Source organism: Rhynchophorus ferrugineus, unplaced genomic scaffold, assembly GCF_030347505.1.
Source record: "Rhynchophorus ferrugineus isolate W39M unplaced genomic scaffold, kcgeb_rfMv2 rfM9, whole genome shotgun sequence".
Classification (NCBI taxonomy): Eukaryota; Metazoa; Arthropoda; class Insecta; order Coleoptera; family Curculionidae; genus Rhynchophorus; species Rhynchophorus ferrugineus.
In genome coordinates, this window is record NW_027472588.1 from 5,482,386 (window position 1) to 5,501,148 (window position 18,763).

An 18,763-nucleotide genomic window follows, 5' to 3' on the forward strand; every position below is an offset into this window, starting at 1 on the left:
GAAACGGTATTGAACAAATGGAGCAATTGTTTATAATAAAAACGTCCCTAAAGTTGACACATTTTCTCTCTCCAGCATCTACTGCACGTCGTTCTATAGAAATGGTGTGTTATTTTGTTGCACACGAACACGAACTGCAAATAAATAAAAATCTAAAAATCTGTATACATTTTTAACTAAAAATACCCGTATAATTAAGACCGAATTACATCTTCTGAACATTATCTTTCAGTGCTCAATCGACCACCAAGCTCAAAGTCTTTTCGATGCAAATATATGAAAAAAAGTGTTGCCTCTGCGTTGTTTACCTATATCTTGACGTTTAAATCTATCGACAGCCATAATTGTACTTCATCAACAGTTGCTACATTGTATCTCCCTTCGTGCTCTCGATATATTACTTTTCGGTATTTATGTTAATAACGTAGTTTTTATATTTTTATGTATTGGAAACGGTATTGAACAAATGGAGCAATTGTTTATAATAAAAACGTCCCTAAAGTTGACACATTTTCTCTCTCCAGCATCTACTGCACGTCGTTCTATAGAAATGGTGTGTTATTTTGTTGCACACGAACACGAACTGCAAATAAATAAAAATCTAAAAAACTGTATACATTTTTAACAAAAATACCCGTATAATTAAGACCGAATTACATTTTACAAACATTATCTTTCAGGGCTCAATCGACCACCAAGCTCAAATATATGAAAACAAGTGTTGCCTCTGCGTTGTTTACCTATATCTTGACGTTTAAATCTATCGACAGCCATAATTGTACTTCATCAACAGTTGCTATATTGTATCTCCCTACGTGCTCTCGATATAGTACTTTTCGGTATTTATATTAATAACGTAGTTTTTATATTTTTATGTATTGGAAACGGTATTAAACAAATGGAGCAATTGTTTGTAATAAAAACGTCCCTAAAGTTGCCACATTTTCTCTCTCCAGCATCGACTGCACGTCGTTGTATAGAAATGGTGTGTTATTTTGTTGCACACGAACACGAACTGCAAATAAATAAAAATCTAAAAAGCTGTATACATTTTTAACTAAAAATACCCGTATAATTAAGATCGAATTACATCTTCTGAACATTATCTTTCAGTGCTCAATCGACCACCAAGCTCAAATATATGAAAACAAGTGTTGCCTCTGCGTTGTTTACATATATCTTGACGTTTAAATCTATCGACAGCCATAATTGTACTTCATCAACAGTTGCTACATTGTATCTCCCTTCGTGCTCTCGATATATTACTTTTCGGTATTTATGTTAATAACGTAGTTTTTATATTTTTATGTATTGGAAACGGTATTGAACAAATGGAGCAATTGTTTATAATAAAAACGTCCCTAAAGTTGACACATTTTCTCTCTCCAGCATCTACTGCACGTCGTTCTATAGAAATGGTGTGTTATTTTGTTGCACACGAACACGAACTGCAAATAAATAAAAATCTAAAAATCTGTATACATTTTTAACTAAAAATACCCGTATAATTAAGACCGAATTACATTTTACAAACATTATCTTTCAGGGCTCAATCGACCACCAAGCTCAAATATATGAAAACAAGTGTTGCCTCTGCGTTGTTTACATATATCTTGACGTTTAAATCTATCGACAGCCATAATTGTACTTCATCAACAGTTGCTATATTGTATCTCCCTACGTGCTCTCGATATAGTACTTTTCGGTATTTATGTTAATAACGTAGTTTTTATATTTTTATGTATTGGAAACGGTATTGAACAAATGGAGCAATTGTTTATAATAAAAACGTCCCTAAAGTTGACACATTTTCTCTCTCCAGCATCTACTGCACGTCGTTCTATAGAAATGGTGTGTTATTTTGTTGCACACGAACACGAACTGCAAATAAATAAAAATCTAAAAAACTGTATACATTTTTAACTAAAAATACCCGTATAATTAAGACCGAATTACATTTTACAAACATTATCTTTCAGGGCTCAATCGACCACCAAGCTCAAATATATGAAAACAAGTGTTGCCTCTGCGTTGTTTACATATATCTTGACGTTTAAATCTATCGACAGCCATAATTGTACTTCATCAACAGTTGCTACATTGTATCTCCCTTCGTGCTCTCGATATATTACTTTTCAGTATTTATGTTAATAACGTAGTTTTTATATTTTTATGTATTGGAAACGGTATTGAACAAATGGAGCAATTGTTTATAATAAAAACGTCCCTAAAGTTGACACATTTTCTCTCTCCAGCATCTACTGCACGTCGTTCTATAGAAATGGTGTGTTATTTTGTTGCACACGAACACGAACTGCAAATAAATAAAAATCTAAAAAACTGTATACATTTTTAACTAAAAATACCCGTATAATTAAGACCGAATTACATTTTACAAACATTATCTTTCAGGGCTCAATCGACCACCAAGCTCAAATATATGAAAACAAGTGTTGCCTCTGCGTTGTTTACATATATCTTGACGTTTAAATCTATCGACAGCCATAATTGTACTTCATCAACAGTTGCTATATTGTATCTCCCTACGTGCTCTCGATATAGTACTTTTCGGTATTTATGTTAATAACGTAGTTTTTATATTTTTATGTATTGGAAACGGTATTGAACAAATGGAGCAATTGTTTATAATAAAAACGTCCTTAAAGTTGACACATTTTCTCTCTCCAGCATCTACTGCACGTCGTTCTATAGAAATGGTGTGTTATTTTGTTGCACACGAACACGAACTGCAAATAAATAAAAATCTAAAAAACTGTATACATTTTCAACTAAAAATACCCGTATAATTAAGACCGAATTACATTTTACAAACATTATCTTTCAGGGCTCAATCGACCACCAAGCTCAAATATATGAAAACAAGTGTTGCCTCTGCGTTGTTTACCTATATCTTGACGTTTAAATCTATCGACAGCCATAATTGAACTTCATCAACAGTTGCTATATTGTATCTCCCTACGTGCTCTCGATATAGTACTTTTCGGTATTTATGTTAATAACGTAGTTTTTATATTTTTATGTATTGGAAACGGTATTGAACAAATGGAGCAATTGTTTATAATAAAAACGTCCTTAAAGTTGACACATTTTCTCTCTCCAGCATCTACTGCACGTCGTTCTATAGAAAGGGTGTGTTATTTTGTTGCACACGAACACGAACTGCAAATAAATAAAAATCTAAAAAACTGTATACATTTTCAACTAAAAATACCCGTATAATTAAGACCGAATTACATTTTACAAACATTATCTTTCAGGGCTCAATCGACCACCAAGCTCAAATATATGAAAACAAGTGTTGCCTCTGCGTTGTTTACCTATATCTTGACTTTTAAATCTATCGACAGCCATAATTGAACTTCATCAACAGTTGCTATATTGTATCTCCCTACGTGCTCTCGATATAGTACTTTTCGGTATTAATATTATTAACGTAGTTTTTATATTTTAATGCATTGGAAACTGTATTGAACAAATAGAGCAATTGTTTATAATAAAAACGTCCCTAAAGTTGCCACATTTTCTCTCTCCTGCATCTACTGCACGGCGTTGTATAGAAAAAGCGTGTTATTTTGTTGTACGAACACGAACAGCAAATAAATAAAAATCTAAAAAGCTGTATACATTTTCAACTAAAAATATCCGTATAATTAAGACCGAATTACATTTTACGAACATTATCTTTCAGTGCTCAATCGACCATCAAGCTCAAAGTAGCGAAGCATCTCTTCGTCAATGGAAAACTGAAACTGCGGTGTTCCGCGACCATGCACCATCTCTATCATAAAAGTTCGGAGAAGAGCATCGAGCTTCAAAGGAAACGACACAGGTAAGTGCAATTTAAAGTTTCGCCGCCTTTGGAAGCGCCTCTCTAGCGAACGGAAAGCGACCGTTATTCTGTTGGGGATAACCGGGAGACGCCGCCGAGCCCTTTCTCCCTTTATTCCGTTACGAATCGAATAATTTTATGTATATTCCGTTTCAGAGCGATGATGGTCCAATTCTCGGGCGGGTAGTCGGCGCATTTTCGCCACGAATCGTTCCAATTTAAATTATAAATATAATTAGAGCCGAGATCTACCTTTTAAAAGATTTAACATTCAAATGAACTGCCTTTTTATTTTAAATACATTCGTAATATTCAATTATAGTCTCTCCATTTAAACAGCCAATGCACGTCATTGAAATCTATGACATCAGTACATTCGAATGTTGTCGCATTAACTTAGAATTTTGGTTTATAACTTTTAATTACACAAGTACACACGGTCTTGGACCTGAGCGACCAAAAACTGTGTAGCGACCGCTACGACCCTAGAGACCACCATGTATTCACCTACATCTAGTTCAAAGGTTGGCTTGGATTGGTGGATTGGTACTATGCAGTTCTCGGCTATAAAAGGCCATCATGTCGACGTCTCGTTCTCTCGTCACTTCTATAGCGCTTCCGTACTTCCTTAATTTAACATAATATCCTGTCCATTCTCCCGACAACCACATGCAGTATGCAGTTTCATGTGTTAAGATGAGATAAACAAATTTTTATTCAACCAGTGTTTTCTGTCCCCGTGGGAATTCCTTCCACAAAAATAGTAGTGAGTTTTCCGATAAACAATCGTTTCAATAGCCACATATTCCGATCAACAAGACGAACATTCTCATGGCTGTTTATGAAGTAAGTTGGGGACCGAATTTAAATTACCAATCCTTTTTTTAATTTACTTCCAAGTATTTAATAAATTCATTATACTGCTGTTTTTGATAATTAACATCTATGCATTCAATTAGAAAGTATAAATCAGATTTTAGTACAGATTGAACTGAGTCTTTTATACTGATTGAAATATTGGCTCGTATTTTAAAACATTTTTTAAAAATATTTTAAAGTCTCCTTTTTACCAGTGAGAGTTTATCTTGACTGTACCTACTGTTTAACGTGTTCTGAACCACGGTTCTCGGCATTAAGCTTATCGAATGGCGAGTGACGAACTTAGAAATCATCCCAGAAGGCGTCCGGTCTTATCCAGCCTGGACAGGCATGACTGGGATCATTTACCTTGTTACATTTTACACTCTTGTCTAGGACACTACAAATATTAAACAATCATAAACATAAATTTGCCATGCCCATGCCCCAGCAGTATTCGAGCCCGTGACTCTCATAACAGTAGGTAGATAACAAACCAACCTTTAAAATTTCTACAAGCTGCATTTGGCAGTATATTGGACGATATCTATTACATGCATTGGCCGTTTTATTGGATGGTGTTTAAACTGGTAATCCCTTTTTTTTAAATTGATTATATTTACTTCGAAGTATTTAATACATTCATTATACTACTCTTTTTAATAATTAACATCTATGCATTCAATAAAAAATATAAATCGGATTTTAATACAGATTGAACTGAGTCTTTTATACTGATTGAAATATTCGCTCGTATTTTAAAACATTTTTTAAAAATATTTTAAAGTCTCCTTTTTACCAGTGAGGGTTTATCTTGACTGTACCTACTGTTTAACGTGTTCTGAACCACGGTTCTCGGCATTAAGCTTATCGAATGGCGAGTGACGAACTTAGAAATCATCCCAGAAGGCATCCGGTCTTATCCAGCCTGGAGTGGCATGACTGGGATCATTTACCCTGTTACATTTTACACTCTTGTCTAGGACATCACAAATATTAAACAATCACAAACATAAATTTGCCATGCCCATGCCCTAGCAGTATTCGAGCCCGCGACTCTCATAACAGTAGGTAGATAACAAACCAACCTTTAAAATTTCTACAAGTTACATTTGGAAGTATATTGGACGCCATCTATTACATGCATTGGCCGTTTTATTGGACGGTATTTAAACTGGTAATCCGTTTTTTTTAATTGATTATATTTATTTCGAAGTATTTAATAAATTCATTATAGTACTCTTTTTGTTAATTAACATCTATGCATTCAATTAAAAAGTATAAATCAGATTTTAATACAGACTGAACTGTGTCTTTTATACTGAATAAAAATTCGCTTGTGTTTTAAAACATTTTTTAAAAATATTTTACCAGTCTCCTTTTTACCAATGAGGGTTTATCTGGACTGGACCTACCATTTAACGTGTTCTGAACTACGATCCTTGGCATTAAGTCCACCGATTGGCGAGTGACCAACTTAGATATCTTTCCAGAAGGCATCCAGTCTTATCCAGCCCGGTTACTGGCATGATTGGAATCATTTGCCTTGTAGCATTTCACACTCTTGCCTAGGACATCACAAATATTAAACAGTCAGAAACATAAATTGTCCATGTTCATACACCAGCAGCATTCCAAACTTTAAAATTCTTGCAAGCGGTTTTTGGCAGTATAAATATTTCGACTAAGAGTGTCCGTGGATATAATTGAATTAAATTATATTTGTATTGAAAAACTAGTCACCGTTTCTATATATTTCATATATTTGATATCTGATAGAGAAAGCTTCGTATGAGGACGATTTTTTTCGATGAATTCAAGAAGATATTTTTCCTTTTTTGTGATATTTTAGTGACCGTGTTAATATTCCGAGCAGCTGTAATACCCTAAAAAATATTTTCAATAAAAATCGCAGCAAATTAATATTAACAGTAAAAATGCTTACATCTCTACTCAATTTTACTGGCAAAAGGTGGCCTCCATTATCTCGATCCTTTTTAAAGTAACTGATTGGAGACACAATATTCAATGTCTGGCTTCGGAATTTGCAATCACTGTAATAATAAGTAGCGATTTGAAATGTATCAAAACAAGCAATGCCTTAAAATAACGTTTGTCAGATTATAACCTCTTATCACTATTGTTTTGAAGAATTTAGCATACGTTTGACAACACAACTGGATGACTTTGGCAGGCTAGTTCGATTACAAGTTCGAACTTATCAAACCGCATTGTGAAAAACATTGTCTGATTCTCAAACGAATTTACAAATTGCGGCAGGCAATACATCTTGATGACGTATGTACAAAACTTCTTTGGATATACTCTATATCACATATATGAAATAAATGAGGAAACTCGAGACAAATACACGTTGGAGCTAAACCATCGGAACGAAATTATACTCGAAGGTTAACCGACAGATGATGGTTAGGAGTCCCGTGACGTCACGGGAAAGCTGCAAGCTCGTTCCGACGAATACGTTTGGGCCTTAAATTGACTTTTTTCGCAGCGCGGATCTCTGTTTTTTCCTTTTCCGGATGAGATTGATGCGTGTATCCCGGGAAAGTTTTTTCCCGGGGACATGTCCCGGGACCTAACGATGCAGGAAAAACGAGATTGAACGGGATCCTTCCCCGTTTGGAAAGGGATAATTTAGCGTAACGGATCGGCTTATGTATTTTCGCCGGTAAGTTATTGGGGTTTATGAAAACATTGTCGGGACGACGTTCATTTTTGTTGTTTATTCTTCTTTCCTCGTTGCCCGCGTTCTTCTAAGAGATAATTGGTTCTTGTACTTAATCCATTTACCGCCCTTTGATATATAGGATGGTCCAGCTGGTGGTTTATTATTGGCGATGGCCCATTGGTCGATAAGTATTTGATAGGATTTATGTTATACAGTGACATGTAGCAGTTCGCTTCAATGAGTGATCTATAGAAACTTATATCCTCGTAATTTTTTGTTATTATTTAATTATTAGATTATCACTAGTCGTTGCCGACTAACCTACAATTTGTCTTTATGATAACTTAAATTTAGGTATATAACCAGGAGGATCCATCGGCCCTATCTTAGTCTCTGTTGAAATAATGTTTATATATGTTACTGCTGCATTTTTTATTAAATGCACCTCATTACACAAGATCAGTGATGTTACTCTGAGGGTATTCAAAAGTTGCAATACTTCAATATTCTCAAGATAATGGAGTTGATTTCTTGACTGAGTGTGAGTATTTGAAAGTCTCGATGTAGGTAGTCAGTATACCTCTCAGTATTTTGTTCTGAAAAAATTTAATTTTTGTTTATGTTACTCTTTGCAGAACATCGCCATAATTGAACTTCGTATGGCCATATATGTTTCGGTATTTGCTTATATAATAGCAATTTATTAAGTACTGATAATTATGATTTTCTTTCAATTAGCAAATACGTTTTTAAATATATCAATTCCAGTTCTTTTCTTTTGTCCTTCATATGTTCCTTCCAGCGAAGTTTTGCATCAACATTCATTCCGAGATATTTAGCGTTGTTGCTATATGGAATGATAGTATTATTTAATGTTATTGGTGCTTGTACGGTCTGTTTGGAGTTGAAATGCATATGCCAGATTTACTTTCGTTAATTTTTATTTTCAAAGCTTGTGTCCCATTATTTATATTGTCACTTGCCTATTGTAATTTTTGTGTAACTTCTTCATTATTGTCTCCTACAGCTAATATCATAGTATCATCAGCAAATATATAGCTATCGTAATATTCTCAATTTGTGTTATATCACAAGTGTAAAGTAGATAAAGTATTGTCCGCAGTACACTTCCTTATATATCTAAGAATATAGCAAATACATACATTTTTACTTTCGTAGGCTTTCTCGATAACATCTCTTATTCTGAGGATCTGGTCAATTGTTGAATGCTTGTTAATAAACCCAAACTGGTGTGTTGGTATTAGGTTGTTTCTCTCTACGAAGTTCTTAGAATATGTTTTGTAAAAACTTTTTATGTATCTGTTAATCTGGTTGGATGTTAGTAAACCTTTTTAACCTACGTACTTTACTGACATCGTGTAAATTTAATTGTTTTCGCGAGTACATTCGGATAGAATGACCCTCTTTCACAGTACTCTACACTGGTACTTTAGATTATACTGGTTATGGTTTCTAGGGAGATATCGCGTTAGGTTGTTACTGGCATAATATGGGGCGTCGACGATGGTATGTAGCACTCTATTTTGCTATCTTTGAGGGATGAATTTGCTAGTAATACCCGATACTTCAATACCATACGCCCATATAAGCCTACGTATTGACTTACGGATATAACGTATTAGATTTACAATTTATAAGCCAATACATCTGCTTCATTTTAGGTTCAAATTATTTGCAATTTGTTAGTATATTTTTCCTCCAAGTTAAGCATCGATCCACATGCATTCCCAGATATTTAACATTATCTTTCACAATGGTGTGTTATTTTATATTTATTATGCATGTTACCATGCTAGATTTATTGCTTCTACAGAGAACTTTCCTTACTTTTGAATTATTTCTCTGATAGATGCACCTCAGGTTCACTTAGGTCGCCCCCTGATTATTCTCCTATACGTCTCTGCTTCCCATATTTTCTTTATCTGTGTCCTCCATGTGCTCTAAGTGTCTCCACATCCAAAGATCCAACATTAATTGACAATACTCACGCCAGACAACGGTTGATGTGGGAACTGCTTTTGTATGCTTACATTTTAGTTTCGTTTGAAATTTCATTTTTATTAATAAATTTTCTATTTATAGCGAAGTAAAGTTTCATGTTTTTTTCAATTCTGACATTCATTTCCCTTTTCTGGTGTCCATTACTTTCGATTTCTATGGCCTCATATTTAAATGGATTTGCTTGTTCAATTTTTATATCCTCAATTTGTATATTTATTACTGCTGGATCTCTAATTACCATTACTTTCGTTACACTTTCGTTGATAATTATTTCACTTTATCTGACTGCTATATGCCTTTTGCTTAAGATTTTTTGTAGGTGTTATTCTCTGCAAAAGCTCCTGCTGACATTTCTATTTTGTCCATATTTTTATACTCTATATCTAGTCCTATTTTCTCTATTTTATATTTAGTTATTATTTCATTCGTCAAAATTATATTATGTTTAACTAATTTCAGTGTTATTTAGTCCACAGATAAAATAGTCCACAACCCGTCCCCTTTGTAGTTAAGTTATTTCCATGCTCTATAGCCAATAAAATGGTCTTACATGGTATGTGAGGCAGCACAGCAAGGAATCTATAGTGGTTAAGAAAACAGTGACCTGTAAGAAAAATTATACTTGTAAAACTTTACTAGACCCTCAAAATAGTATTCCGCGAGCAAGGATATTATAGATTTGTTAGCAAACTGTTTCGTAAAGCTGAAGAAATGAGAAAATGAATTAATCACTCGATCGCTGCTACACCAATACACTATTTCAAAGTTGTATCGTCATGTTATCAGAAAGACGAAAAAAAGTTTAATAGAAAATATTTCAATTAAGAAATATCGTACAAATTTTCCTCACTAAATGCCTTGTTAAAGCGAAAAAATTATCAAAATATATGCATGCACCTAATGATTAAATAGGACGGTTATTACTGAATATTAAACTAGACGATGGTCTACTTGTTGGAACATTTTGTAACTGTAATAACACACAGAGCAGTAAAATCCATAAACTTAGAGATAATATCATTAAGTCAGGTGTAGTATATAACCAAGATAAACATTATTCTGATTCTTCGTGCGCTTCCAGGTCGCCCTACGTCTGGCTGGACTCTTCAACAACCACCGAACTGCCGTTCGAACTGTGGGAAATGCCTGCTGAACGACCTGCACAAGCCACCGGTGAGTAAACAGTTTTGTTGTTCGGGGGCTACAGGTTCGGTCGATGGTAATACGCTAAGAGGAGAGAAATAAATACACTGCCGCGCCCTCGGTATGCACGAGGTGCTTGTTTTGTTGTTATGTTGCCGGTGAAGGAGAATATTTAATCAGTTTGACGGCACTGCCGCGGTCTAATTGGGAAAATAATGCGCCTCGAGATGGCTGCGTTGCCTGTGTAAATTTGGGCGTCGGTGAATGGAGAAAATGACAAGTTTCCGTTAGGGTTACGGCTGAAGTTCGCAATTTATCACGAAGAAATCAAAACAGTAATAGGTTTAAAACGATTAATAAAAAATGAAATTACTCATAATGTTTCTAAACCATAATCTCATTAAACACTCATATCTTAAAAATATATGACGTCACAACGTCGCAATGTTGCCACATCGACTTTTAGTTTATCCATAGTAAAACACATTTTTTTGGCAAAATTAGTTTTTTTATTCAATATAATTCCCTTCAAGGGTGATAACTGACTATAGCGACTCTCCAAATTTTCGATACCATTTTTGTAGTACGATTTGTCCTTTGCTTCAAAATAGGCCTCAGTTTCAGCGATCACCTCTTGATTCGACGAAAATTTCTTCCCAGCGAGCATTCTTTGGAGATATGAGAACAGAAAATAGTCACTGCGGGCCAGATCTGTAGAATACCGTAGATGAAGAAGCAATTCATGGATTTTTGCCATTGTTTTCACTGACTTGGTGCATTGTTTTGGTGAAGCAGCACTTTCTTTTTCTTAAAATGCGGCCGTTCTTTGGCGATTTTGTCCTTCAAACGGCCCAAAAAGGCCATGTAATAGTTGCTGTTAATGGTCTTTCCTTTTTCGTGCTAGTCAATGAAAATTATCCCATGCGCATCCCAAAATACAGACGTCATAACCTTGCCAGATGACTGTTGCATTTTCCCACGCTTTGGAGCGGGTTCATCGTATACAGTCCACTGGGTTAACTGTCGATTGTAGTTCGGAGTGAAATAATGGAGCCATGTTTCATCGATCATCACATATCAAAGCAAAAACTCGGGTTTATTACGCTTGATCATCTTCAAACACTGCTCCGAATCATCAGCTCGCCGTTGTCTTTGGTCAAAAGTGAGCTCGGCACCCACTTTGCTCAGAGCTTTCTCATACTCAATTATTCGTGAATGATATGATGTATACGTTCAGTTGATATATTTATAGCGTCTGCTAGTCATTAAATTTCAATTTACGGTTATTCAAAATCATATTGTGCGTTTTTTAAATGTTTTCGTCGGTAACATACTCGTTTGAGTTTCCACTGCGTTCACCGTTTTCGGTGCTCATTTTACCATGTGTAAACTTAGCACACTAATCCTTGATGGTTGATATTCCTGGGGCAGTATCCGGAAACTCGGCATCAAGCCAAGTTTTTGCTTCAACTGTATTGTTTCCCTTCAAAAAGTAATATTTTATCAACACGCGAAATTCCTATTTATCCATTTTTTTTTTACAATAAAAAAGTTGCTTCACTCAAAATGCTATAATTGACAAACTTATGATCCGACGGCTGTTCAATTTACACACGCGTCTTTTGAGAGTTAGGACCAACTAAAAAACATATGGATTTAATATTAGTAGCGCCATCTATGTGTCAAGCCGGGGACTTTTAAATTGACCTGTTACGCAATTAGTCATTAGAAATGTTAAACACTAATAAGCGAAATAATTAGCATAAATTAACATTATAATACATCTAATGCATATATTATCGAATGATTTAAACTACGGCTAATTAAACACAGTAGTTTGAGGTTAGAAGTTATTTTATTATGTTTACAATGAAATATTTTCTAAACCACCTGTAGGATACATCGACATATGTAGATACTTTTCTTACAGTTAATCCAACATTATATTGTTTTTCCTCAATTTGAAATATTTTAGTTACAGTGACAGACACTTGACAACCGAATGACTTTTTCAGGCCGATTTGGTTACATGTTCGAACATGTCAGGCAGCATTGTATCTCTTTTTAAATAGAATGAAACGAGAAAAACAATTTACAAACAGCAATAGACAATATATTATATATCTTGATGATGTGAGTTCACTGCTCCTTCGGACAGATTATAGATAGTTCCAGTGAGTAACTAACTGTAATATGAGAGCCACGTACTTTGGAATAAAATCAATATTTCTTCTTCAGATATTTAAGTATATTATGTCAGATGAAGTGATATAATTATATCTGTAATATTCTAGTGTTGCTAAATATAACAAATACACACAAGATTTTAACGGTTCTTTTAAAGAAGCGCTTCTTGAACACACTCAGTACTAAGGCGTCAACCCGCGTAATCCCCACGGCCAACCTCGACTATATTTTAGTTCGAATTATCGCCCCTAAACCAGTCTGGGGTCTGTCAAGCGATCCAATTACGCGGAACCAGAGCCAACTTGATCGTAGCAAACTTAATGCAGAAACAAATGAGTCGTTTAATATTCAAACAAAAGATTCTGTCTAGCTATCCGCGAGAGGGATAAAGAAATTTATTTACATTAATGAGTGAGTCGCGTCGATTTACATCACAGTGGCTCGAAAGCAAGACGGCGCTAAAGAGACGGATTTTAACGCTCAAGAAAGTTCGAATTAGATGTATTTGAATAGTTTTTAGGGCTTTGTCTTTTGCTTCTTTAAAAGAGAATGGTAATATCGTTCCGACTTGGAAATGTTAAGTTAATATTGACAGGAATGAAACGTAAATTAGAGCAGTGAACTGGTTGATGTGATGTTTCTTTATCCTTTTGTTAATCAAAATATACGAGGCAAGACTTATTATATAAAACAGTGATTTTTAAACTTGTGTTTTTCTTGCAGTATACTTTTAACAATTTAAAAATTTAGGATACTAGAATAAATTATAAACAATGGGCTAGAAAACTGTATCAAAGAATTACAAAAAAGAATTAATAAACGATAATATCGCCACCGATTCGGACGTTTAGCGAAAATATAATAAGAAAAAAAAAAAGAAACCCAACGTTAACAAACAAGAGAATGGACTGGGAAGGATTTGCTGAAGAATTGAACAAACGAATTCAACTAAATGTATCCCTCAACACAACTGAACAATTAAATTTTGACGCAGAAAAATTCATAGTAGATATTCAACCAGTTGCTTGGAGTAATACCCCAGAAGTTAACAGTACAATTGAAGGAATTAATTATCCAAAAGAAGTGAAGGAAATGGTAGCTGAAAAACGAAAATTAAGAAAAAAAACTTAAGCAATATAACCCAAAGACTGAAAAGGTAAATACTGGAATTTAAGAACAAAACCATAAATGATTATCTGAGAAATCTAACAGATGATAAAGAAACTGATGATTCACTCTGGAAAGCCACGAAATATGTAAAGCGCTTATGTCTACACAAGCCACCTATAAGAGACCTATGAATGAATTGGACACGTGACAATCACCAAAAACTTGCTGAATATCTAGAAAAAATAGAATAATAAATGTTATTGAAAAAGTCTATGAAAGTAAAAAGTATGCTCAGCTATATTCTTAGATGTAGCACAAGCCTTCGATAAGGTTTGGCATGAAGGCCTTGTTCATAAACTACAGGAAATGTTACCAAAACAACATACCGAACTATTAAAATCGTGCATTACAACCAGAATCTTTAGAGTCAAACAAGAAGTAGCTTACTCTACAATAAAAGAAGCTAAAGCAGGTGTACCACAAGGAAGTGTACTGGGGTCAATGTTTTATCTACTCTACACTTGTGATATACCACAGATGGAGAATATTACGATGGCTATATTTGCTGATTATACTGCGATTATAGCTGTCGGAAACAAAAGAGAAGAAGCCTCAAACATTCAAATTTACAACAGGCAAGTGGCAATATAAATAATTGGACACAAGCTTGGAAAATAAAAATTAACGAAAGTAAATATGTACATGTGCATTTCACCTACAATTAGAAACAATCGAATACTGAAACCTATATGGAGATATGGAGTTCAATTATGAGGATGTTCTGCAAAGAATAACATAAACAAAATACAAATTCTTCAGAACAAGGTCCTGAGAGGTATTTTGAGCGCACCCAGATACTATAGGACTGATTACCTACATGAGACCTCCAGATACCCACAGTCAGTCAAGAAATCAAGATAATTGCAAGGGGGCATGAGGAAAGACTACATTCTCATGAGAATATTGAAATATTGCAGCTTTTAGATATCACCAGTGCAGAACCACACCACACCAGAACAGGAACATGACATTTATTCCAACAATATCCAGAAAAACATCCAATAATAAAAGGAAACATCAAATAGAAAACAAAATGAATGGATTAATTTACAGATCTATGGATAATATTTTGAAAATAATAAGACACAATATAAAATTTCACAAAAAAAATTAAATCTAAAAAATCTCAGAACTAAGCACTCACAATACTTATACGTAGATTTCAGTTACATTTAGAATACGTTCAGGTCTCTAAGCAGTGGAATAAAGAGCTCCATTACCGACTAAAACAACATAATGATAAGGTTTGGCATGAAGGCTTTGTTCATAAACTACAGGAAATGTTACCAAAACAACACACCGAACTATTAAAATCGTGCATTACAACCAGAATGTTTAGACTCAAACAAGAAGTAGCTTACTCTACAATAAAAGAAGCTAAAGCAGGTGTACCACAAGGAAGTGTACTGGGGTTAATGTTTTATCTACTCTACACTTGTGATATACCACAGATGGAGAATATTACGATGGCTATATTTGCTGATGATACTACGATTATAGTTGTCAGAAACAATAGAGAAGAAGCCTCACACATTCAAATTTACAACAGGCAAGTGACAATATAAATAATTGGGCACAAGCTTGAAAAATAAAAATTAACGAAAGTAAATATGTACATGTGCATTTCAACTACAATTAGAAACAATCGAATACTGAAACCTATATGGACATACGGAGTTCAATTATGGGGATGTTCTGCAAAGAATAACATAAACAAAATACAAATTCTTCAGAACAAAGTCCTGAGAGGTATTGTGAGCGCACCCAAATACTATAGGACTGATTACCTACATCGAGACTTTTAGATACCCACAGTCAGCCAAGAAATCAAGATAATTGCAATAAGGCATGAGGAAGGACTACATTCTCATGAGAATATTGAAGTATTGCAGCTTTTGGATACCACCAGTACAGGACCAGGCCACACCAGAACAGGAACATGACATTTATTCGAACAATATTCAGAAAAACATCCAATAATAAAAGGAAACATCAAATAGAAAACAAAATGAAGAAAATAATAAGACACAATATAAAATTTCACAAAAAAAAATTAAATTAAAAAATCTCAGAACTAAGCACTCACAATCCTTATGTAGATTTCAGTTACATTTAGAATACGTTCAGGTCTCTAAGCAGTGGAATAAAGAGCTCCGTTACCGACTAAAACAACATAATGAGGCGAAATATCAAGACGATAAGTCTAACGAACACAATTTCCCTTTCTAACATCGAGTCACGAGCTTTCCGTCCCGCCCAATTTTTTCTCGTCTTTATTCATCTCTTGTACGAAATACCACCTAATTATTGTCCCTTTCTCTTCTTAATTTGCTCTTTCTGTACCGTCGCCCCAGTTGATAAAACGACGGGGGAGCTCTAATTTATTTTTCATCAAGCACAATATTTGTTTAGCTCTTAGTTTGGCAGATTGTCATTTTCTTTTAACGAAGCGTGGAATTGGGCTGATGGCCTTTCTGTCCGTCATACCTAGTTTCCACTTTTTGGACGTCTCGGACTGGGAGTAATGGGTGGAGATAGAAATCAGAATGGTATTTAAAATTATTAAATATTTCGACTATCTCTAATGAATGATTGATTTCTATATCCTTTGAAGTCTATTCCTTATGTATCTTTTCTTAGTTTTTTATAGTTTAGGGTAAATGATGTGGCTCGGTGAATGGAGGTAAAACGAAATGAAACAGTGGTGTTTACATTATGTGACCGTAATGTATTGGCTATATAAAAATGTGAAAAATATAAATGATAAAACGGATGGCAGCGGTGTTACCTGGAGACGAGGCTTGGGCAGTCGATGGTGGCACGTCTAAACCAAACGAGGGTTCACCACTGAATGACCGAAATACCCTTTAATAATATCCCAGATAAACGTCTCGGGGTTGCCGCCAGCTATTCGTTGTCAGGTTCTAGTTGGCGCTGCTGGCATCACGCCCGTGTTCATCATCTGGGATTATATTTCTGGGTATTTTGTAGACCGTTATTCCACGATGTAAAATTCGACATGCCTCAAGGTCGCTACAATAGGTTTCCATTGTTTTGATTATATTATATTTTATCGACACTTTATTTGTTACAGAAAATATAGACAAATAAAGCTCATCTTTACATATAGTCTATTCAAAACTTATTTGTACATACGACTTTTAAATTTGTGATATCGAAACGTCGCAATGTTGCCGCATCAACTGTGAGGTTTAGTTCAGTTTAGCTTTCATGTTCAGTTCTAATCTAAATAACATAATTGAAGAAAAATGTCATCAAATATATTAGATTATTTTAACATTATAGTACATCTAATACACATATATCTAATATATTATGGAACACAGTTATAATAGTTTGTAGGTGAGAGTTGCTTTATTATATTTACATTGAACTTTTTTCCACGCCACCCATGAGGTAGAGTTCTAAGGGCGTTTTTTATCCAGTGGTATGTCCCTGGAGGCCTAATTGTGGCAGGCAATGCATTGAACATTTTGATGACGCATACATAAAAAAACTTTGCATAAACTATATGTTCTACCTTCTTATTGTGACCACTAAGTTGGCTGAACAGCACAAGACAATAATTTTATCCTTTAGAGAAAAACAGGGAATTTTCTTCCAGGGTTTAATCTATTAACCGCTACATCTAATAAATTATCTCTTCAGAAGCTCATTTTCCATTATTGGCCTACAGCCAATTGACTGCGTTTACCCACCGACAGCCGTCCCCTAACGAGAATCTCTGTCCCGCACTCTCGTACAAAATCGTCGACCGAACCTACCCGCATTAAAACCGCGAATTATAACGAATTCGATTGTGATTTTTCTGGTTTTTTGTTCTTTTGTTTCAGTGGAGTTCTACGCGCCAGTTACCAAAAGCGGAACGACATCGACGAGGGCCATTTCGGCGGCCACCGGATTTATGTGTTTCGCGATTATCGTTTCTGTTTGCAGGTGATAAACGATACTCTCAGTCAGATCGAACGCGCACTAGCAGTTTCAGTTTTCGATAAAATATTTTCGGTTTGATTGATGTGATATTTTTGAATTCCGCTCTCATTGTACATAAAGAATTATACGAGTACCCTGTATATTATTTCTGTAATTTACATATATTGTTGTACATACTTGGAATTTTAAAGAATAATATATTAATATATAATATTTATTATGATGGTGTTTTATTTTATTTCCTTTCTTTCAGGCCGAAGCAAAAGTCCAAGAAAAGATTTTCATTATTAGACTTAAAATATAAATAGCAATCCGCATATAGAGGTTTTACTTGTTTTCTGGAATTTTCTCACATTTCTACTAACATTACAATTCCATAAACATACATTCCCTCATAAAATCACCCTTCAATCATCAATTACAAAGTTACCTGATTCTCACGCTGCATAATAATATATTCCTTGAAACCCTATTCAAGTCCACAAGAACAAATGGTTAATGATATTTCTCGCCATGATAACGCAAAAAAATGCTTACTCCCAAGCTACAAAAAGCATCCAAAAACCTTAACACAAATAAAAGAAATAATGTTCATATTCCTTGACATTTCAGGCGGCTAAAGTTTCACTTAATTTAGAAGACAAGAGAGTAGTAAATCTCATCATCATAGAAGTAAACATATAGGGTTTTTTAATGTTTACGTCTGGATTCCTACATCAGGTAAGTAGTAAATTAAATATAAATAAAATGAGTGTTAAGATTATTTAAATTTTCATTTTGACCTGAAAAAAAAAGGAATTTCTTGTCTATTTTCAATTATTTCTTTTATAAAGTTACCTGTTAGTCATTATGCATAATAATATATTCCTTGAAGCCGTATTCAAGCCAAA

The 18,763-nt window shown here is 34.5% G+C and overlaps 1 protein-coding gene across 1 annotated transcript in view; it reads left to right on the top strand.

Annotated features, from left to right (window-relative positions):
* The window catches only part of LOC143201953 (uncharacterized), a 133,170-nt gene extending 115,125 nt beyond the window's left edge, over nt 1-18,045 (top strand). Inside the window, exons 4-6 of the mRNA XM_076413187.1 lie at nt 3,710-3,850; nt 10,501-10,592; nt 17,774-18,045. Coding sequence (XP_076269302.1) covers nt 3,710-3,850; nt 10,501-10,592; nt 17,774-17,880 — 340 coding nt within the window. The 3' untranslated portion in view covers nt 17,881-18,045. The remainder of the gene's footprint in view (nt 1-3,709; nt 3,851-10,500; nt 10,593-17,773) is intronic.
* The last annotated feature ends 718 nt before the right edge of the window (nt 18,046-18,763 follow it).